This window comes from Hoplias malabaricus, chromosome Y (assembly GCF_029633855.1).
Source record: "Hoplias malabaricus isolate fHopMal1 chromosome Y, fHopMal1.hap1, whole genome shotgun sequence".
NCBI classification, from domain to species: Eukaryota; Metazoa; Chordata; class Actinopteri; order Characiformes; family Erythrinidae; genus Hoplias; species Hoplias malabaricus.
In genome coordinates this window covers 13,426,242-13,449,953 of record NC_089820.1, presented here as the reverse complement: position 1 = coordinate 13,449,953, position 23,712 = coordinate 13,426,242, and the positions used below count along the sequence as shown (strand labels likewise).

Below are 23,712 nucleotides of genomic sequence, written 5' to 3'. Positions count from 1 at the left end.
TGTGTGTTTATCTTTGCGTGTATGCTCCAGTGACACACATACACACACAATCTTCTTCTCTCTAAAATGGTCTGTCAAACTTCCTGCAATTACTCACCTGTTTGCATCACAGCATTTATTGTATTGACACCAAAGCTTCTCTCTCTCTCTCTCTCTCTCTCTCTCTCTCTCTTTCTTTCTCTCTTTCCTCTCTCTCTCTCTCTCTAAATTGTGTGCTTGGACACAGAGCTCTGTGAACAGCCAGCCTCTTTAGCAATGACTTTTTGTGTCTTGCCGTGCTTGTGTAAGGTGTCAATGATCGTCTTTTGGACAACTGTCAAGTCAGCAGTCTTCCCCATGATTGTGTAACCTACAGAACTAGACTGAGATACCATGTAAAGCCTTTGCAGTTGTTTTGAGTTAATTAGCTGATTAGAGTGTGGCACCAGGTGTCTTCAATATTGAACCTTTTCACATTATTCTAATTTTCTGAAATACTGAATTTAGGGTTTTCATTAGTTGTCAGTAATAATCATCAAATTAAAAAAAATAAACACTTGAAATATATCAGACATTTTTAAAAAATATACTTTTTATGTATTTTTTGCGATCACAAAATATACTTTCGTTCTTAAATCTAAGGACAGTGACACAAAATTCACTCCATGAATAAGGCTATTTACCAACTAGGTTTCTACCACTAAGCTTTAAAATATCACATTGTTATTCTCAAACTTTCTGATTAAGCAATCACATCTGGCCCTTTTTGAAAATTCTCTGTAAAGATTCAGTGACTGGGGTGACCAAAAAAATCCTTCCCAACCAATACAATTTTTCAAGCAATCAAAGACCTTGTCAACTGCCTGAGGAGGGTCTAATTGCAGCAGCAACTGAGGGTGTTTCTGTGGGCGTGGATATAACAGTAACTGAAAAAAGAAAATTTGGGGGGTTTCAGCGCTTTCTTACAGATATTGATGCCCGTAAGATTACCAGGGATTAGTTTAAAAAACATCAAAACATTACAGACATGAATTAATTATTATTGTGCAAATATGTCTTCTGCATGTAACTCAACTCTGGCAGTGAACACAGTAATGCACTGGTGGCAGTGAGCAGTGCTTGATTTGTAAATCATGAGGAAAGGGCACACGTTATTAACGTAACATCAGACCTTAGTTTGGTAGTAGTAAAGAGAAACAACACTGACTGACGTTTAGTTCCACACTGTGAAACAGTATATTAATACCTCTCAGTAAGAGCTTTTAGCGGATTAATGAGCTGCATCCGTTCTCAATGAGTCTGAACTCACTGGGAGAAGATCCACTGTTTGGAGAAGTCCTACCCCCACCTGAAAAGAAGATTCTGATTGGTCCTGCTGAGGAGTTGACTCTCGAGTTCAAATGGTTTAGTGAGAGTGGATTTCTTTTAATCAGAGCCTGCTTTTAATAAGCGCTGAACTCAATTATACAACTGCCGTTGAGAACGGTGTCGGATCCAGGTAAATAGGTTCACATACAAATTTGAGACGTGCTGGATCTTGATTCCGCTCAAATTAAGCACTGGAGGTGAGAGCGCGCGCGGCACACACACACACACACACACACACACACACACACATCATTTTGTCTCCTATTGTCAGCTACTCTTAGTTCGCACTGTAATTAAGGGATTTTATGCATATTCTTTATACATTTAATAAATTTAACAGACTCCCCAGAGCCAAGAAGCCGAGCCGAGAACTACAAGTCCAAGTGAGCTGTGCGGGTGACGTCAGCCACGCACACATACAATCAGCGCAGCAGAGAGAGTGAGAGAGAGAGAGAGAGAGAGAGAGAGAGGGGGAGGGAGGCAGGAGAGAGAGAGAGAGAGAGGGGGAGGGAGGCAGGAGAGAGAGAGAGAGAGAGAAAAGAGAGAGAGAGAGAGAGAGAGGGAGGGAGGGAGGAGAGAGAGAGAGAGAGAGAGAAGAGAGAGAGAGAGAGAGAGAGAGAGGGGGGGGGGAGGAGAGAGAGAGAGAGAGAGAGAAAAGAGAGAGAGAGAGAGAGAGAGAGAGAGAGGGGGGGGGGGAGGAGAGAGAGAGAGAGAGAGAGGGAGGGAGGGAGGAGAGAGAGAGAGAGAGAGAGAAGAGAGAGAGAGAGAGAGAGAGAGAGAGAGAGAGTTAGAGTTAGTTAGCTAATGGATATTCCATAAGTCATCAAGTCCACTCCCCCCAAACAATCCAGTATTCAACATAAAGATTTGTGTCGTATGGAGGACATAAACATGCTGTAAAATTATTGATTGTACACCTTATGTTAAAGTAGCAAAAACAGAGAGAGAAAGAAACAAAGCAAAAATTCTAAACTATGCCTTTAGAGGAGGCATAGCCTGGTGCAGATTTTGCTCTCTAAAAATGTAACAAGTTACCTCAGCGTTACAAAATCATGTTAGACAAGATTAGCTGGTGATTAACATGCAGCAGTTATTTATTTATTTATTTATTTTATCAGAAAACCGTTTCTCAGGCTGTGTAGTTCACTCAGAACATTTAGGGCAAAGGGTGCTGGGAGGGGGAGTCATGCCTATGAATAAAACAGAAATTGGCAGACATACAGTCTATTGTTACTCCATGGTGGCATTGTATAACACACTGAATAACATCATAACATCTGCACTTTTTTCTCTCAGCTGGACATACTGCCAAATAATACAAAGCAAAAAAACACACGAAGTGTCTTGGCAGGCAAGTGTGTGTGTGTGTGTGTGTGTGTGTGTGAGGGTGAAGCACTAAAGGTCACAGCAAAACCAATAATGATTGTCAGATCATCAATACACCCAATAATACTGTACACAAACACAAACCAAGCACAGACACCTTCCATTCTTTTCTAAGCCAGAACCCATTGTCTAACATTAATGTTGAAAACCAGTATATACTGATTCCTGCTATCTATACTACAGCTGTAATTATTACTATTTTGTTCTACACTATAAATACATGTATTGAAAACACTGTTATCAGTCTTTAACACTGAAATAGTAACTGAAAATTTGTCCCTGTTTTTTGTTATCTTCAGCAGTGTTTAACGGACATGCCCACGGGGCAGCTACAGTACTTTTAACAGCTCAGTTGGCGTCACAAAATGCCACTTCAGATGACAGCCAGCCATGCCCAACAAGTTTGTTTCTTCAAAGCTGTGCTAAAATAAAACATCTGCTTTTATGGTACTGTTTGGTATAAGAAGTTTGGCAGCAAAGATGGAACAGAGATATCTTTGCCAGAGGATGTGCAACACAGAGCATGCGGAAATATAGTGAAAAATATATTTATATACTGCCTTACATTTGATCCGCGTTTCCATTTTTCATTTTGAAACCTATACTACATATTTGAATATATACATGCAAACATTTTCTAGCAACTTTATTTTATTTTATAGCTCCATTATATAAATATACATTTATAAATGAATAAATGTATAATAAAAATGTACATTTATGTACTATCTGTAGGCTTTTTGGTTATGATGGAAAATGTATTACCCCCACTGTACTTCATATATTATTGTTACACTTCTGATCTCAGCATTGCTGTTGTCGAGCAGTTTTTATTTGCGTGGTTGGCTATTCTCAACACAGTTGTGGCACTGACATAGTATACTATAGTACAGATTTCAAAGAACATTAAAGTGTCTTTGGCAGTAAATAATATTTGAATGAGGGAAAAAAAATCATTGCTAAAAAGTTACATTTGAATGAAATTAAATTTTTGCAACTTGTAGTAAGAGATCATATAGCAGCACTCTTACAACATATAAAAGTGTTTTATTTTGAGAAAGGACACAATGTGGTCAGGCATTATAATCCGAATGTTCCTGTCACTGCCTTAGAGCCACAATAATTATTGTAAGAAATTATGTTTATTTCCTCCATTTAAATGCTATTTTCTTTCTCCTCTTATCTTTGTCTCTCCAGAGCCCATCATCGGTCACTGTTATGTAACAGGGAATGTGTGTATCTGTGTGTGCGTGTTTGTGTGTGTGTGTGTGTGTGTGTGTATCCTTCAGAGACCCAGGATTCACATCTTCTAGATTAAGATCTTAATTAATACCCTGTGTAAACTACAGTGTGTGTGTGTGTGTGTGTGTGTGTGTGTGTGTGTGTGTGTGTGTGAGAGAGAGAGAGAGAGAGAGAGAGAGAGAGAGAGAGAGAGAGAGAGAGAGAGAGAGAGAGAGATTAGAGAGGATGCAAAATAATTGCCCAATAATGTGAAATAATTGCCCCTCTGGTTCATATAAGAAAAGTATGGCATGGCGTTTGGAGTACTGCCAATAAAACTCTGTAATCGTTTTACATACAGACTGTCCATCATTTATCACCACCTCTCACACTATTACTGACTTGCATAAAGAGTAGACATCATAATTTCAGGTTCACTTATCATCAGTCATTAATAAAAAATGGCTTTATCTTACATTTATGTTTGACAGCCTAGGTTTATGTACAAAAACCAACATAGTTATTTTTAATTATATCTCTTATAATTAATGTTCTGATTAGCTGTAATATATATTGTGTCTAGTCCCGCTCTGGGTGACTGTCTGTGAGGAGTTGGTGTGTTCTCCCCGTGTCCACATGGGTTTCCTCCGGGTGCTCCGGTTTCCTCCCACAGTCCAAAATCACACGTTGGTAGGTGGATTGGTGACTCAAAAGTGTCCATAGGTGTGAGTGAATGTGTGAGTGTGTGTTTTGCCCTGTGAAGGACTGGCACCCCCTCCAGGGTGTAATCTCGCCTTGCGCCCAATGATTCCAGGTAGGCTCTGGACCCACTGCGACCCTGAATTGGATAAGCGCTTACAGATAATGAATGAATGAATGAATAATTTAGAAGTCCAGATTCCATACTTCATAATCTACTCATTGGTAATGAAAAGGGTTGAAGTGTATTAGGCTGAATGGGCAGATATAATGGGCTTAATTATGTAGGTTTCTCCATCATCTAAATAAATATCTTAATAAATATGGAGGCAAAACAAGCTATGTCAGCATATCAAACATATACATATTATATTCCAAAAGAAATAGGTAAATTTGGTTGTTTTTAGAGTGCTGTGGTCATTCAACACACCTCCAGGATTTATGGTTTTGGATTCAATAATGTGTGAGGAGTTTGGCATGTTCTCCTTATGTCCCCAAAAACGTCTCCAAAGAAAAAGAGAAAAAAAAATTCAAAATTTTTTTTTGTTGAGTGTGTCAATTTTTATGATAAAGAATAAAGTATTGGGATTAGACCTGCTCTCAGATGATGGCTTTTACTCTGAACAATTTATATATCGGTTGATGTGGGACCATGTGAAGGTTTCTTTAGAATAAAAAAAAAAGATAAAAAAGAATAAAAAGATGCATTGTTGTAATGACTTAAATTGGTCAACATTTGAACACAGTAGAACAGGGCTTAATCTGACAAACACATGACCTAATACAGAAGCCTCAACTCTTCAGTCAGAAAATTATTTAAACGTTTAATTTCTTATTTCACCAAAACACTTTTAATATTTTTTTTTTTTACAAATTACTACTTTCCTTTACACTATACACTCACTGTATACTGCCTTGTCCATCTACTTATCTGCCTTATACCTTATGCCTTATAAAAGGGGCTTGTAATAATGTGACCAATGAGTGAATGGACTTTAGGAATATAAAGAGAGGAGGAGTGTGAAAGAGCGCATGAAAGAAAGAGAGGGTGAGGGCTATTTAGATGTTTGCTCAATCATACTGACTGTGTCTCCCTGACCCACTTCTTGGGGGGCTGTGTGGGTTTGTGAGTGTGTGTGTGTAATGGCTGCAGCACTTCAGCTGAAGACAAAAAACACCAAAACAAAACGATGACATACTAAAAAGGAGAAAAATAACATCACATTGAGGGCACAGCCATCTCTCTCTCTCTCTCTCTCTCTCTCTCTCTCTCTCTCTCTCTCTCTCTCTCTTTCAGAAAATATAGTGTTTGATCCAGATGTGACCCAAAACAGGATAGACATTGTTTTTGTATAAAGTGTCAAATAACAGACATAGTCATGTAAAATCTCTTTATGTTACCTTACTAATGTATGTATATTACACTTTACACACACACACTATATATATATATATATATATATAAGTATATTTAAAATGGTATATTCATTCATTATCTGTAACTCTTTATCCAATTCAGGGCCGCGGTGGGTCCAGAGCCTACCTAGAATCATTGGGCGCCATGTGGGATTACACCCTGGAGGGGACGTCAGTCCTTCACAGGGCAACACAGACACACACTCGGACACTTTTGAGTCACCAATCCACCTGCAACGTGTGTTTTTGGACTGTGGGAGGAAACCGGAGCACCCGGAGGAAACCCACGCGGACACGGGGAGAACACACCAAACTCCTCACAGACAGTCACCTGGAGCAGGAATCGAACCCACAACCTCCAGGTCCCTGGAGCTGTGTGACTGCGACATTACCTCCTGCGCCACCGTGCCGCCCATAATCTGAACAAAATGTAGACGGCAGCATGCATTTTCAGATTTTCTAAGAAATGTAAAATGTAGAAACAAAGTATAAATGTGTAATAGAAAAATCAACCTTTTTTTTTTTACTTCATTTAAAATATTTCTTAACCCTATCCTCAAATATTTCAGCCTTGAGCATTCATTCATTCATTATCTGTAACCTGTAGCATATCTGTAGCTTATCCAGTTCAGGGTCAGGGTGGGTCCAGAGCCTACCTGGAATCATTGGGCGCAAGGCGGGGAATACACCCTGGAGGGGGCGCCAGTCTTTCACAGGGCAACACACACACACTCACACCTACAGACACTTTTGAGTCACCAATCCACCCACCAACATGTGTTTTTGGACTGTGGGAGGAAACCGGAGCACCTGGAGGAAACCCACGCGGACACGGGGAGAACACACCGACTCCTCACAGACAGTCACCCGGAGCAGGAATCGAACCCACAATCTCCAGGTCCCTGGAGCTGTGTGACTGCAACACTCCCTGCTGTGCCACCCTCCCACCCTGCCTTGAGCATATTACCTAGAAATTCATTTTAAGATGTTTAACAAATTGTAATTCATTTTAAATATTTTTCATTGATTGTGATTTAAACATTTAACCTCATTAACCAAAAAAAAGGAAAGAAACATTATTTCCATGTCAAAACCATTTTGTTGGGATTTATGCCAAAGCTAGTTGACTGGGCTGAGACTGCCCAGGCCAGTTTAGGATTTTATTTTTTTATTTTTTTATTTTTAACATTTCTTTTGGTAATTTACAATAATTTTTTTTGTTCATTGGATTGCAGCCCCCATCGTCTCTTGTTGTTTAATCATGGGTTTGTATGTGTGTGTGTGTGTGTGTGTGTGTGTGTGTGTATGTGTGTGTGTGTGTGTGTGTGTGTGTGTGTGTGTGTGAGTGTGTGTGTGTGTGTGTGTGTCTGACTCCATGCAGTGTGTCTGGCTTCCATTAGCGTTCAGTGCTGCTGCTATTCTGGGCGGATGATGACATCATCATATGGAGGCCCCAGCAACTATTCCTCAGAGTCATTACTGCAAACCTGAAACACAAACACACACACACACACACATTAAAAACACAGTCAATGTTTAAAACTATCCCACCTGCTTTTTATTGACAATGTTTGTTTATCCCCATAATTTAGCCAGTTATATTACTAAATTATTAGTTCAGCCCAGTTCCACCCTTTCAGATATACCCCAACTGCACAGAGTGCCTCAAGCCATAGGAGTGCAGGGCCAAACGTCTGTTTCCTATAAGACACGTGAGGAGGAATATAACACTAAACCATCCCTTCTTTTTGCCACTAATGTAACGTCACTGGAGGCTCAATATGCCTGAGGGAAACACACACTGCTCAGATCTATCTCACCAGCTGACAAACGCTTATACTAGCTAGCACAGTGTGCAGAGAGATGGGGGAGAAGGGTCCATCCTGCTGACATACAGAGTGAGGCCTGTTGTGCAGGTTAGTCAGTGCTTCATTCTAATGAATCATACAGAACTTCAAGAATGTACAACAGTTCATAGTCAAAACAAGAAATGTCACTATCAAATTATACATTGAATGCACTGAATTGTTGCCTCATGGTCATCAGTACCTAGATGTCGGACTGTGTGAGCAACCTTTGTACCTGAAGCCATTAGACTACGGAATGAAAATCTTCATTAGTTGTTTGGATTGGTTTTATTTCTAGTGACTTGTTTTTTGTCTGTTGTCTACTGTTTTGTAATGTCTGTGGGCCCAGCGTGAATTGCCCCCTTGGGGATAAATAAACTGTATTCACTTCATTTCAATAAACACATAACTTTTAAGTTGATATAATTACATGTTCTTTTCTGTCCTATTGCATAGTTGTAATGATGATGATAATGAAGATGAGTGTCATAATCTCATGTTGTTGTTTTTGTGTGTGTGTGTGTCCTGAGCTGGACAGGAAGTGGATTTTTCTGGATGATGTCACAGCTCCTCCACATCCCACGCACCTCTCAGTGAACAGCTCTCAACATCCATCGTTGCCACGGTGACAGTGCTGACGTGCTCTCTGGCTCGTCTGCTTTTGCTTCCTCTCCCTTTCTCTAAGTGTCATTGTGTGTGTCCTTGACAGACAGATTCCACATTCAATCAGAGAACTGAGAGATGAGCTCATCTTTAGGTGGGACACAGCTCAGAATTGATTCAGCTCCACAAACACTTCATGTGTTATCCAACGCACACACACACACTTGTACACACACACGTACACACAACCATGATTATGACGCTGTTAAGAGGGAAGTTCATTATGGAGACTAAGGGTGTGTCTCTAGTTCAGTACTACACAGGAAATCAGCTATTTTCCAGGGTGCCCCATTGTATAGATAAGTTAAGAATACAAACTTGAGTGAACACAAAGTACTTTTATAAGTCAGTCTGGATAAGAGCGTCTGTTAAATGCCATACATTTAAATGTAAATCATTACAGTGCACTGAAACCCTCTTCTCAGAAATTCTAAAAATGCACATTAAATAAACCACTGAGCATCACCAGATAATGTGAAAGTCATGTGTGTTGCTATGTTCAAATTCACTATCAATAAAATAAAAACAAACAAAACAAAAGCTACATCCTGGAGTGTCTTCTGGACAACAATGGGATCAGCTGGAAAAACTAAAGAGAGGTTTGTTTAAGAGAAAAACATGCATGGCTTGTGAGTGATGTTGAGGTCTAAATGATTGGGAGATTGCTGGTTAAATATTTATTGGCAACTACACTCCACTGGCAACCATTCATCATCCAAGAAGAAGAGCCTTTTTATTTTGGTGCTGTGTGTAACATTTTAATCTGGGCTAGAAGTAAATGCTGTCCCCTTATATTACATTCTCTAGGAAACTCTAGGAGAATCATCAGCAATTCCCCTGAGCCATCGTTTTTCCTCAGGGTAGTGACTAAATCAAGAGACACTAATAGAGGTTGTCTGTTCCAAAGCAAACTGGCCTGTCCCAAAGTTCACACCTGTGGTTTTTTGTGCTTTCCAGTGAGTCTGAAGAAGACCCATTTCTCAGGTTTTATTTTTGATGGTGATAATGGTGGCTTTCTGCTATAGATTCATACTCTGCTTTTCTGGGAAGGCTTTAAACTAGACGAAGGAACATCACTGGGATGGTTTGATTGCATTACACCTTGAGAGCATTAGTAAGGCTTGGTACTCATGTTGACTGATTAGTTCTGGATCCCAAACACAGCTCTTGTAACCACTGCACATTGGGTAGAGTGTGGGGTATAATCACAACTCTTTTTATTTTTCATAAGAAGAATATGTCCTTTATGTCTTTGTCATTCTCTCATCAATCACTCACACCCACACTGAAAGATAAGGGTAGATGACCCCTCTATCCATCCTTTCATACTTATGATCATAACCTCCCTCTCTCTCCTCTCTATTTCTCTGTTTACACCAGCTTTCTTTCTTCTTCAGCTTCCAGTGCTCTAGGTTTTAACATATTAATTACGCTTTGATTCCTCCTGTTTTCTCTCAGTTGTTTTTTTTTAGAATGTTATCTTAAACAGTTACATTTTCTTATGCACAGAAGGAAAGCTCACCTTCAGCTCTTCTCAGCACACACACACACAGACAGACTCATAAGTCATAGATACATAAAAACAATAACATTTTTGTTTTAACATTTAAAAAATTGTCTTTGTAGTGTTTCAATTAAATCCAGGTTTCCAAATATCATTGCAATTAACTTTTTATTTACATTTTGCACACGTCCAACATTTCTGGAAATGGTTTTTGTATAAGAGAAAGCTAACAACAGACAATGAATGAATAAATAATTCCCTGCATTAATGTTAATATCTACCAGCATTCTAATAATATGATATCATTAGGCTTAAAGAAATTCAAATGAACAGTTTTTGGCAATTTTATATTAAACAAAGAATACTTAAACTTGTAAAAGATTTTTCATATTTATTTTGAGTAAAGAACATTGACAATGTGATAGATCTTCTGCTTTCATTTTCTGTCACCTGACTGATGTGTATTGGTGAAGTGTTAAGCTATTGTTTGTATTAGTAATGTATCAAGAACTGCCTTGTGTCCAGTGATCCTGAGAGGGCTCCAGACCTGCCACGGCCCTGAACAGGACAAAGCAGTTACACAAGATTAATTAATTAATGTATTAGAAAGAGTGCTTTAGAATATTAATAGGTAATCTGAAGTGTAAGGCCTTCCTGACAAACAGGAAAGCTGATTGGACCATTTTCTGTTGAGAAAGGTGTTGTTTCCACTCTGATGTCTAAAAAGGCCAAAAGGCTTCCCTACAGGATTGAATTTGGATCTTATGTCAGGTGACTGTAAGACGGTCACTGGCTTTTCAGTTGTATCTAGTATGTATGTCTAATATTTGTCGTGTGTCAAGTTGGTTTTAACTGCTGCTTTTGTGTAAGATTTTTTAAAGTAGAATGTCACAAAAACCAAAACATATAGGTATTTCAAGTTAAGGCTGACATTTTGCTGTTGAACTTCATCAATTGCTTCACTTCTATCTGATGTAACTGACTAAAATGCACAGATACATTTAAGATTGCCTGAATCCTTAAAAGGGCACAGATAAGAAAAGAAGCAAGTGAAAATTGTTTAGGCAACAGAAACTGTACCTGTCCAAACATTTACTGACCTCACTGAATCTTTGTATCCCCAGTCCACTCTCTCACACACACACCTATATATATATATATATATATATATATATATACATACATACCTACACACACACACAGGCCTGTATTGTTCTTTCCTCCACAGAGCCACATTACAAAACAGTAAGATGAATGGTTCTGAACAGCATTAGAGCACCATTAAGAGTTACAGCCTCTGGGGTTCCAGCTAATGCTAAATTTAGCCTGGTGTTTATTTCAGGAGCAGCATGTGTGCACCATATACACAAGCTCACATGCACTCATGCACACTTATTCTCCCACACACAAAGAGACAGTGTGTCTAGGGGCTGGTTTCTGCTTTAGAAGTAATGAAAACATGTAATTTGGGTGACTCTATGCTCCCCACCCCCCACCATCCTCCTCCTCCTCCTCTCAGTGTGTGTGTGCTGGATATTTACAGTACATATCTGAAAAAGACCCAGTTCCTTGCTCCCAGGGGCTTTTACCTCTGAGCTCCTGTTAATATTCCAGCACCAGCTGCAGGTCTCAGCAGACTCTTACAGCTTAATGGAGTTTATTTAAAAAAAAAACTCACACTGGACTTCACAATGTACAGAGAATAAAGAACAGCCGACCTACTGGAAAAAGGAAAACCAAAGAAAACGAACTGAGTGACATTCTGAAAATAAGTTAATTATAATGAGACAGACAGAGAAAAGACAAAATGTAGAAACTGAAACAGACACAGACAGAATATAGGAAAGAAAGAAAAAAGAAAATAGGGATAAAAAACATACAAAAGAGGACTAAACCTACAGAAAATTAATTACAAAGGCAAGATGAAAAGGCAGCAAGGAACCAGACACCAATTAAGGAAACAGGACGAGAGACACATAGACAGACCGTACAGAGATAGAAAGCAAAAACAATGGTAGAAAAAATAGCAGAAACATTCATTGCATGTAACCTCTTATCCAGTTCAATGTCACCTGGGGTTCAAGTGTCTATCCCGAATCACCGGGCCCAAGGCAGATATATACCTTGGATAGGAGCACCAGTCCATCATGGGGCATCACACACTCACCCAATCATTCCCACCACACTCACACCTATGGACACTTTCGCATGGCCAGTTTTTTAAAACTTCTCTGCCAAGCAATAAATGTCCACAACCAACTACACAAAATCACACATTTCTGCTTAGTGATTTGTGTCAGCATTTGGCAGAGACAGGAAGACAGACAGAAACAGATGGACGTGGACAGACAAATAACTGTGAAGGTGAGTCATCAGTCTGGCTGAATTTAAAGCTGAAGATGACTTTGTAAATCTCAGAGAAGTTCACTGGTATTGACACACCCATACTCAGTTACACTGCTCCACAACCCTAATGCTGGATGGGGGCACTGACACATGACACTTGACACTGAGCATGGTCAAACTTGGCTCATGTGCAACTGCCCCAGTGTCCCATATCTTTTCAGGCTTTTCTATTGAAATTATACACGTTGAGCAAAGAGAAATAAACATGCATCTACAATGACCACAAGTGAATGAATAATTAACAATTTGGAATGTCTACAAACATTTGGACACCAAAAAGAAAAATCTGATCTTCCCTTCCTGGGCCAAAAATGTTAAATGTAAAATGTATGGAAGTGTGTGGACTTCCACACTTATTTCACAGTAGGAAAACTACTTTTATGCCTCAGACATCTGAAACCTAGAGTCCTAATGAGCACAAATGACCTCACACTTTACAGGTGAGTAGAAGGGTCCTTCTCCCCTCATTTTTAACCCAGTGCTAGCCATTATGGAAGACCGTTAGCTGGATATTTAGCATTTTCTTCCATGTGTGCTGAGCTGCAAGTTGTGTTATCAACAGTTTGAAAAGAAGCGATTGTTGTCTTCACTTGTCTTTTGAAATATTAGGTTCTCACTGTCACAAGCCGGTGGTGATGTTTCACACATGAACTCAGGAGAATTCCTAGAGAACTTCGGAGTGTCCGGTCCGGAAATGTCCTGGAGTGGTCATTCACGCACACAGCTCACAGCGTTTGTAAAGCGTGTGCAGGAGAAACTCCGGAACATTTCCCGTGCCGTTCTCACACGCGCTGCCTCTGACTTCACTGGAACTTTTACTAGGGCTCGAGGAGTATAAAATCTGGGTCAGGTCGGGCACGAATGCTGCGGTGGTCACGTTCACCAGTACAGCTCCTCCAGGTAAACACCAGATCTGGATTATCGTGTGAAACAGACAGCAAATGAGTTAATTAGTGGAACCAGAGACAACTAATATTGGAAAAAATGTATAATGATATAACAATTGAATATAGGTGCATTACTCATAATGTTTTACATTATGGTGATAATATGTTTTTCAGCAGAGTGTCATTATTCACATACGACTATGTGGAAGATGGATTGAAATAAAGGCAGGGGCGACATGGTAGCGCAGCAGGTTCGATTCCCACTCCGGGTGACTGTCGCTGAGGAGTTTGGTGTGTTCTCCCCGTGTCCGCGTGGGTTTCCTCCGGGTGCTCCGGTTTCCTCCCACATCCAAAAATGTGTCCGTAGGTGTGAATTTGTATGTGTGTGTGTGTGTGTGTTGCCCTGTGAAGGACTGGCGCCCCCTCCAGGGTGTATTCTTGCCTTGTGCCCAATGATTCCAGGAAGGCTCTGGACCCACCGCAACCCTGAACTGGATAAGCGCTTACAGATAATGAATGAATGAATGAGTACAAGGCAGGAGCATGTGGAGACTGAAAAATAATATACACAGGAATTATACAGCACTTTCTTTAGTGCATCTTTCATAAAACACATTTAACAGCCCCCACAACTAAATATAACAACAATTCTGGATTTAGTTTATCAACACTCTATTTATTGCTATTCTTAAATAAAGTTACAGATAGTATTCTCCAAAGTTCAGAAAAATTGATACTTTTTCTGCTTATCATGATCCAAATAATGCCAGACTTATCAAACCTGGACTTTTCTGAACTTAAAGATGAAAATATTAAGTGCTGTTTATCTGATGGTGAGTGTTGGTCTTGCTTGGTTGTTTGAGGTCATTAAGTTTAGTATATTTTAAAATATTTTTTAACAACCATTTTTGACACAGCTTTCCTGATTTTAAGTATGGTGAGCTCATCTGACGAAATGTCTCCTGAAAATGAATATCATGTACTAATTAACCACTGTTTTAACTATCAACCAATTTAACTTTTCAGAGTAGCTTTTTAAAGTTTTCAGAGCCTTCTTACTGAACAGTATAATCTGAGCATCTTTGGCAGGAGGTAGGATTGTTCATTTTGTCACTGTGTATAATAAAATGCACTCAATCAGCCATTTTTATTAATGTTGGTGTTTGGTTAAAATGCTGCTTTCTCTCTGACTGAGACATTCATTTACAGCATGGACAGACATCCACAAACACACAGTGTGTTCACTGCTTAACATCATCTCAATTCGACACTCTCATGACATTTAGAGCATTGATACACATCCAGCTATGCAGTTTTAGTACATTCACATTCTCTCTCTCTCATCAGTGGCATGGGGCCACGTCTGGCTCGAAAGTTCGGCCTGTGTCAGCAGCTGTCCATTGTTACCTGAGCCATCAGCAAAAGAGACAAAATGTGGCTCAAATACAGCTCCCATCATCCAATCAGCTGATCTCGATCTCTCTCTCTCTCTCTCTCTCACTCACTCTCTCAGCAGGTGACTTGTTCTCTTTTCATTACGCATACGTATCAGTTGTTAATTCAGGCATTATGCCATGCTCCTGTAATTCACACCTCTGCACAATCACTAATGACAACACACTGGACAATGTGGTCAGTGCTTGAGCATTTACAATCATTTGGCAAGGCTTTATTCTTAATCACAAGCTGGGATAAAGATTTTTTTTAGAGGGCTTGAGTATTTAGCTTTAGCACTTTGCAATAATCAGAGACCACCCTTTGATTAAAAAAAAATCAGTTTCCAAAGATATTTCTAAGGAGAACAGACAAAAATAGTATTCCTTCATCAAATGTACAAACAGTGTAAATGTACCTTCAAAATGTATAACAGTGGGTTTAAAGTCCAGTTGTGCTCCCAAAAGCTACATTACATTCTCTTATCCAGATTCATAAGATTTCATTACAGAACTGTGTAAATTAAAAGAACATAGGTACTGAAGATGGGGCAAATTTGACATATGAAATTAACACTTTAAAATGTATAATTATTGAATATGGTACAGGTATGTTCCCTATCTATAGGTACTGAATATGTACCCGTGAGTATAGCATCAGAGTGACAGTTTTGCTGAGAGTGTAAAAATATAATACGTATAAATGCAAAAGAAAAAAAAAACATGAATAATTCATGTGCCTGTATACAGTGACTCTTTACAGGGGATATAGCATTGCACTAAAGCAATTACTTTGTGAGTTGAAACATTCATGAAGTGAACCCTTCCTAATTAACGAAACATGTGTTTACTCACGTGTGCTGTGTGAGATTTTGTAACTGATACACAGGATACATGGCTGCACATCGCTCCGTGTCCACTCCCTGACTAGTTTCACACAGGACACTGAACACCAATTCAGGTTTTACCTAAATGATCAGGCTATTATTAACTGACTTCAACAGCTACAGTAATTTATCAAACGTACACAAACATTCCTCTGGCATCTTGGGCCAAGAGAACTTAACTGTCCTCTATCACTCTAGGTGGGTAGGATGCAAAATCGAATTCTGTTCCATCACTGCCACCTTAACTAATCTTTCCTAAATGTGCTTTGTTGTGACATATCTTCTCAGGGCAGCTTCTGAGAGCATTCTTGATCTACACATTGCCTTGTCTTCCACAGTTTCTTTCAAGTGCTGTTTTTAACATTATGCAAAACAGAAACTGTGAGCAGCAGGTGCTTTGATATCTTTTTTTTTTTTTGGCTTTCCTGTTTTGTAGCTACTCTGCCACATGTCAAATGGAGGCCATAACTGAGGAGGGATAGAACAAGGCTTGATGAGTCAGGCATTATTCCCAGCAAATATCATCAGCTGACTTTTCATTCAGTCCTTGACCTGCCTAACCAGCCAGAGTCTACTCTGTCCTAACAAGTTAATTTGGTCCTGAGAATGTGGAAATGGAGACATGACCAAATTTGCCTGTGCAATAATCACTGGTTTTCTGTTTGTTATTTATTACAATTTACAGAATATTATCCAAACAAACCTACGTCTTTAATAACCAAGTTTTTATCCTTATAATGTTTTAACTATGAAATATTTAGATGTTTATCTGCACAGAATGCGGCTTTTGTTTTCTTACCATAAAACCACACATACAAACACAACAGTGGATCTGATTCAGTGAAAAATGACTCTAGGGTTTCTAAGGTAAGACCCTGATGAGTTACATGCTTACATTTCCACTAATATATATATATATATATATATATATATATATATATATATATATATATATACTAATACTGAATTAACTCATACCACACACCACTCTGAGCTTGTGTGTGTGGGTGTGTGTGAGAGAGCAGGAGTGCGAGACAGAACAAGAGATTGTGAGTGTGTGTGAGAGAGAGAGACAGAAAGAGAACTTGCTTGTCCTCAGGCAATATGTAACACATTTGGGGCACTACAGAAAATATGAAATACGAGTTTAAAAATGCCCGGCTCAGCAAGAATAGCCAAGGACAAAGCAGGGGGAGCTGTTACCCCCTCAGGAGAAGCATTAAAACCTAGCCCCCCACACACCCACATCTATGTCCGGAAAGACATTATACATATGTGTTGGTGTGCAAGTAATGGGTGAAGGGGGCTATATTTTAGGCCTAATCTTTTATGTCCAGAAAATGGCCACCATCTTGAAAGCTGCCGTACTGTCTCAAGGGCAAGTTTTTCCAAAGGAAAAAAAATAATAAACAAAAGGATGTCCTGCAACTTTTGACTCACCTTTATTAAAAAAATCTCCTATTGTTTGGCATACAATGGATGGTAAGCTCCTCTAGAACAATATAGAACATTCATCTGTATTTGCTGGAGGACTGTTCAGTTTAAAATCATCTTGGTGAGCTCAGGACAGTCATGTTCAGTGTTATTGAGTTGTCTACATGAAGAGAATAAAGAGCAGGCCAGTTAAAAGCACATTTAAAATGCGTCTGTATAATGATGGCTGTATAGTCAGAGGTATTGTGATATCAGATGATGCCAAATTTTAAGAAACTAGTTATATTAGCCAGATTTGTCCCTTACATTAAATAATAGCCGATTAGTCGAAACATTGTTAGTGTCTAAAAGCCATTACATTTTGGTTGGATACGAAGGATTAAGATCTAAAATTATGTCATTAAATTGTCCAAGTGTATTTATTTTTATTGTGGTATCATGGCACATGCAGCTAAGAGAGCACTTCTATTGATCTTCAGGAGCTGAACAGTATACACAATAATTAACATTCTGAACATTACAAGGGAATAAATGGTAACAATTTACAAAAAGGGTACATTAATTAGGAGGTACTTTAGACAGTTTTAAGCAATAAGCATTACTAAAGATTAAGCAAAGTCACAATTAAGCATTAAGTAATGACAGAAACAAGAGACAAAACTTATTTTAGGATATTATAAATTCCTAAAAGAATAATAGTTGTTGTTTACGACTAATTGTGACATTACCTAACCATTTAGTAAGGCTTATTACTGTCTTAAGTATAATGAATTATGTACCAGTATTGCAAAATGTTACAGAATTAACATTTGGGTTATAATGTGTGGGACCCGTTTTACAAGAATTGAATTCTGGGATTTCCTAGATATTTCATTTGCTGCAAATAAAAGTGATAGTCAAATCATGTTTCAGTCAGCTGTTAAAATTAATTACAATTAATTTTATTATTAATTTAATCACAAATGCAGAGTCATTTCAGATGATTCTATATAACTGAAATATACAAGGTAAAGTTAGCTTGTGCTAGTAGACAGGACCAGCATTACTTTACTGCTAACATAGTAGTACAAGTCCTGTAGTGGGATTAGCAGAAATCAGCATTATTAGTGGAACCTTTTACACTTTTGGCTTGAATTCATCTTATGGCCCAGCTCTAATAGAAAATTTTCAGCACTCCCAACTATGTTTATGCAAATCACATACTTTTCAACAACATATTTATATTAAAATAAAGAACACGCAATCAAAATGCATTAGGAATGAATACATCAGGCTTTAGGAAAATTGATTTATTCTGACATAAAAATACATTAACAAGCGATTAATGTTCAAATAAGCAAAGATTGCAGAGGATTTTTACAAAACCAAAATGACAGATAAACAAACTGCAATCTACTCTACAACTAAGTTTATACAAAAACTATATGAGTGACCAATCTCTATGAAGAGAACTTATTGTACAGTCCACAGGTGATGGTCTACCAGGAGCTGAAGTCTCCGAACCCTGTCCTGCCTTTGGGTTTTTTACTTGCTGTTTCACTGGTGGATAGCTTCGAATCCTCATCATCAGCAGAGCGCTTACTGAACACAAACACACACACAAACAAACCAGATTAATCATTAATCAACTGTCTTATGCACTATAATTATGCATCATTTTGACAGCTAGCTGTCCTTTTCCTAATTCCTAAACCGAATCCTTATGAACCTTGCACAAATGCCTATGATTACAGTAACACTTCACCAATGATTTTGCAAACATTTAATAAAAGCAAATAGTGATTAGCGTTAGTCAAGAGCCCCAAATTCATTTATGGCTTTAAAAGTCAAGCTATGTATAGCAAACCTAGCGATGACCTAATGCTTTAGCTAAGAATATTGTATTGCTGTTGTGTTTTGTTTGTAGTAAATCACTCATTTACATGCATAAATGGCTTCATATCAGTAACACTGCATTGTGTAACTGAGTAAACAAAATTTCTAAGCATGATATGGCAACATTTGAAAGAAAATCACTTTTTCAGTGCAACAGTACATTAATTTGGGTAGCAGAAGTGCATAAAACCCCTCAAACAGAAACATAAAATGAACGAGACAGATGTTTGCGGTCTGTCTAAGTCTAAAAACATGGGATAAAATAAGCCACTATGATTTTGTGCTACATCACATGAATAGTACAAGCACATTAAAGCTGGCCCACCTCCTCATCTCAGTCTCTGCAAACATAGCATTGTATCCAGTGCAAAGAGAAGTTTAAACAGAGTAAAACATACAAAACTGAGGGCATTGAGAACCTCATTCTCTTTTAAAAGAACAATAAATGAAACTGGCCATTCGGAACAAGGCTGTTTAGACATGGGAAAACAGTTCTGCGCTGTTTGATCCTTGTGGTATTTTGACCAAAAGCATGTCACAGATTTCTATAAGACCCCAGAACTGTTTTACTTGTGGGAAAAGGGATATATTATGTTCCCTTTAAGGCAAGCAACATTTACATTTTTCTCATCTCTCACATTTAAACATAGCAACACTAGACCTATTTCAGCAGATTATTGGAAATGAGCAGACCTGTTCAATCCTCCAGAAAAAATAAGATATGTACTTTAGAAATGCAAAAGGTAGGCCAGTTTTTAATTAGGCACTTGCTAAGTTATGCTACATATTCAAGTGCAGGGTCAGTAATTGTGTATTTGTCTTAGTTTTACCGAAATATTTTAGCTGCTGGCTAAATGGCATGCAAAAAAAGTCATGCTTTCTCAAGGGGTAGTTTTAAAAGCAAATGTTGGGACCACACAAACACAAATTTATCACATGTTAATGGATATGATTTTATTTCCAGTTAGTCATGTTCAATGAGCAATGATGTAATGGAAACGTGAACCTAACTGTGAAGTGTGCAAACACATAAAACCGGGCCAGCATAATTTATGATGTGTATATGTGTGTGAGTTGCTACGGTCCCAAGGAGATTTGTGTGTGTGAGAGATAGACCAGTTTACACACAAACAGTAAGGGTGTTTGTGCTTGAGAGTGAGAATGACGAATTGAGTGCGTGTGATGGGTTCACAACACTTCGTGCTCCTGTTCAATTGTGTGTGTGTGTGTGTGTGTGTGTGTGTGTGTGAGAGAGAGAGAGAGAAATCAGTGGGGTGGCACAGGATAATTATACTGGTGCCCTACTGTGTCCACAGTGAGCCGTGCTCATATCCTGTACCCCACTGAGCAATGTTACGACCCCCAAATATCCACCTGCCCACGCACATGTGCACGCGCACACACACCTCATTAATCACACTCTCATCCACAAACAAAATTAAAGAATACAATGCCCTACAAAGCAATGGAGCTTCCAATGAATAGTTTTGCCCATTCAAAAAACAAATTATAAAACTGATTTGGGTTTTAAAGTGTGATTGGGTGAGGCACTTTGGAAGTTAATGTACAATAATCCATATATAAATAAACTGAATTCTGTTCTGAAGGGGAATTTCATCCAATTTTTCGACTAACATTTTAAAATGTTCTTGATTCTATAAGATGTTTTAAATTAAAATTGAAATACACCTTTCTAGAGAAGTCTAGAGTAAAAATTGTTGAGTGTTTATGATGTATGATAACTGTAGGCCTCTAATCACTTGAAGCATCTAATGACTGTAAAAAGTTCTTTCATGGACTACTATGACAGGAAGTGGTTAAAAATTTTGGATGCCATAGGAATTGTTTAGAAATAGTTAGGAATTAAGGTTTAGGGCTAAAACGTATACTGTTAAATTCATGTATAAAGGAGTGGTTAATAATAGCCATGCAAACCAATCAATGCCATGAATATTCCACAGTTTACTTATTGCCTGACAAGCTGAGCAAACAAATCTATAGTGAATCCACTTGAAATTTTCTTGTAAAGTTTTAGATCAGCTTCTAGAGCTGTCAGGTTTTAGAGAAATATAGAATTCTAAATCCATTCACCATTTTGGAGGGGTGCCAGTCCTTCACAAGGCAACACACACACACCTATGGACACTTTTCAGTTGCCAATCCACCTACCAATGTGTGCTTTTGGACCATGGAAGGAAACTGGAGTACCAGAAGGAAACTCACACAGACACGGTGAGAACACACTCCTCACAGTCACCCGGAGCGGGACTTGAACCCACAACCTCCAGGTCCCTGGAGCTGTGTGACTGCAACCCTACCTGCTGCGCCACCGTGCCGCCCTAATTCTAAGTTAAGAAAAATGTAAATATATTAATATTTTGACTAATTATTAAAGATATTATACAGCAATGACCCTTCTCAACTTAAAATATGAATCATGCAAAGAGCCAGTGATCAGGTTATTAGAGGTATCATTAGAGAAGACTCTAATTTTCCTAAGTCGGTCTGCATTTCCCATAACAGCAATAGACAGAAAATTAAATGAAAAGTGTGTGTGTGTGTGTTTGGGGACTCACGCAGCTGCCATGTTGATATATTTGCCGACCCCAGCTCTGTAGGCTTTGGGAGGTTGTTCAGTTTTGGGTTTAATGAGAGTGGACGAGCTCTGGGCTCTTTCTTCTTCCTGCTTCTTAGCTTCCTTCTCCCTCTCTGCAGAAATCTACAGCATTGACACACAAATACATCAACACACAATAACACCTTTATCAACAGGACTGGGTCAACACAGTACAAAGTAACATATTACAGTTTTAACACTTGTTTTCATGAAATAATCCTAAATCCTTGTGCTTTCTAATAGGTAAAGGTGTGATTAGGCTTTACAGTGTAAAAGTATTGATATTAGTGAAATAACCAGGTAGTAGTATGTATTATTGTTTGACATTTACATTTCTTTTTCATGGACTTTGGTAGAGACATACAACTGTATTTAGGCAAGGCTCCTAACAATTTGTAGCCTACATCTGTAACTAAATTACTCTTATTGGTAACTCAAGGGCTTTGCCCGAAACATGCTTTGTTGTCTGGAAAATCAGTGCCTTAGAAGGCAGTGTTTAGACATGAAGGAGCCAATAACTGTATCGCATTTGAGAGACAGTTCCAAGACATGACAAGATTGACTAGCATCAGGTGGAATAACCAACAACTATATTACTGCTTTTGACTGAGAAGAAAAATACAATCTGGATATTAGAACAATATACATGAGTATATAAAAAAAGCAGTGTTTAAAAACACTTTAAAAAAATTTAAATAAATTTTTTTTATGCTATTGACAAAGGATTATAGGAAATTTAAGACAGCAAAGGATACATATATGTTGCATTTATGTACCTCAGGATACCTTTTGTACAAACATTTGATTTAGATGTGACGCACTGTCTTGCTCCCTCAAGTAGGGAGCATTTATTACAGCCATGGAGTTCCTTAATGACCTGGAATTCAAACCATAATTGTGGCGAGTAGTGGTTTTACCCACTACTTCTACAAACCACTTTGCGGGCTCTCGATGCAGCACCACTGTAATGATGTAAATACACATTTAAAAAAAACTACAAATACAATTAGTGATAGGCAGCTGTGACCTAAAGCTTAGTGAACAGGACTTTGGAACCAAAGATTGTAGGGGCGATCCCCTCAACTGGGGGCTTTGGGGATGAAAGAACGCTGTCTGTTGGCTCAATCCACGGAGGAGGTGGCCTTGAGCAAGGTACTCTTGTACAACTGCACTGTTGTACAATGAAAATAAAATACTCTTCAGCTTTTTAAAAATACAGCTTATGCAACTTTGAAAGTTTTTTTTTCTTCAAATGATTAATGAAGTTACTTACATTATTTCTTAGTTAGCTTTAAAATACATTCGTGCTTACTTCTTTTTACTTGAATATGTAGTGTAGCCAGGACAACCCAAACCTTAGCATTCATCTGGCACAGAATCAAATGCAGAGTGTTGACCTTTGCAGAACTGATAGTGCAACATGAAAACAAATCACAAGATTTTTCACCGCGTGATGTGAGCACATGGGCTGTGTATCTGTGGGTCATTTGATGAATCAATACAGCTTTTCCAAAAATGTTTTGTTCAAAGAATGCAAAGCAATGAATATTGTGATTAATTAGTAATGTTATAAAAATTAACAGCAAGCTTTAATCAATTTGTAATACATAAAAACATAATTGCAATACCGATCGCCATATTGTCCAACACTAGAATAAATCCTACACATTATGCTATATTTTTTAGGCCTCAGAGATGTGTCTGTATATTTACAGTAACAGGAAGCAAGAGTTCACATGGTCTCCCTCCCCCCACACAAACACACCTGTGCATCTGCCTCCTCATAAGGATCCACAAACACTGTAGTACTTAGCAGCTTAATCTCAGCCTGTGAACAGAAAGAGAGTAAATGAGAGAAAGAGAGAAAAAATATCACAAATCTATCTGGGGTTTTAGGAGGATTATTGTCATCGTCTTTGAAGAATTTAATGTCCCATATAAATGAGAAAAGCCCTCTTACTGAACTGGGCCACGCTGGCTGGTTAGCATGTTCCCACTAGAGAACTGTACAGATTCAACATAATGTAATCAAGACACCAGATGAAAAAGAGGTCATAGTGTCTAAACCAAAACCTTCTGACTAAACTTAT

At 38.4% G+C, this 23,712-nt stretch overlaps 1 protein-coding gene across 1 annotated transcript in view; it reads right to left on the bottom strand.

The window, feature by feature from the left end:
* Positions 1-18,139: 18,139 nt before the first annotated feature.
* Positions 18,140-23,712, bottom strand: part of LOC136678792 (RING-type E3 ubiquitin-protein ligase PPIL2-like) — a 41,042-nt gene continuing 35,469 nt past the window's right edge. The window contains exons 18-20 of the mRNA XM_066656929.1: positions 23,388-23,450; positions 21,582-21,724; positions 18,140-18,711 (exon numbers count right to left, since the gene is read on the bottom strand). Coding sequence (XP_066513026.1) covers positions 18,609-18,711; positions 21,582-21,724; positions 23,388-23,450 — 309 coding nt within the window. The 3' untranslated portion in view covers positions 18,140-18,608. The remainder of the gene's footprint in view (positions 18,712-21,581; positions 21,725-23,387; positions 23,451-23,712) is intronic.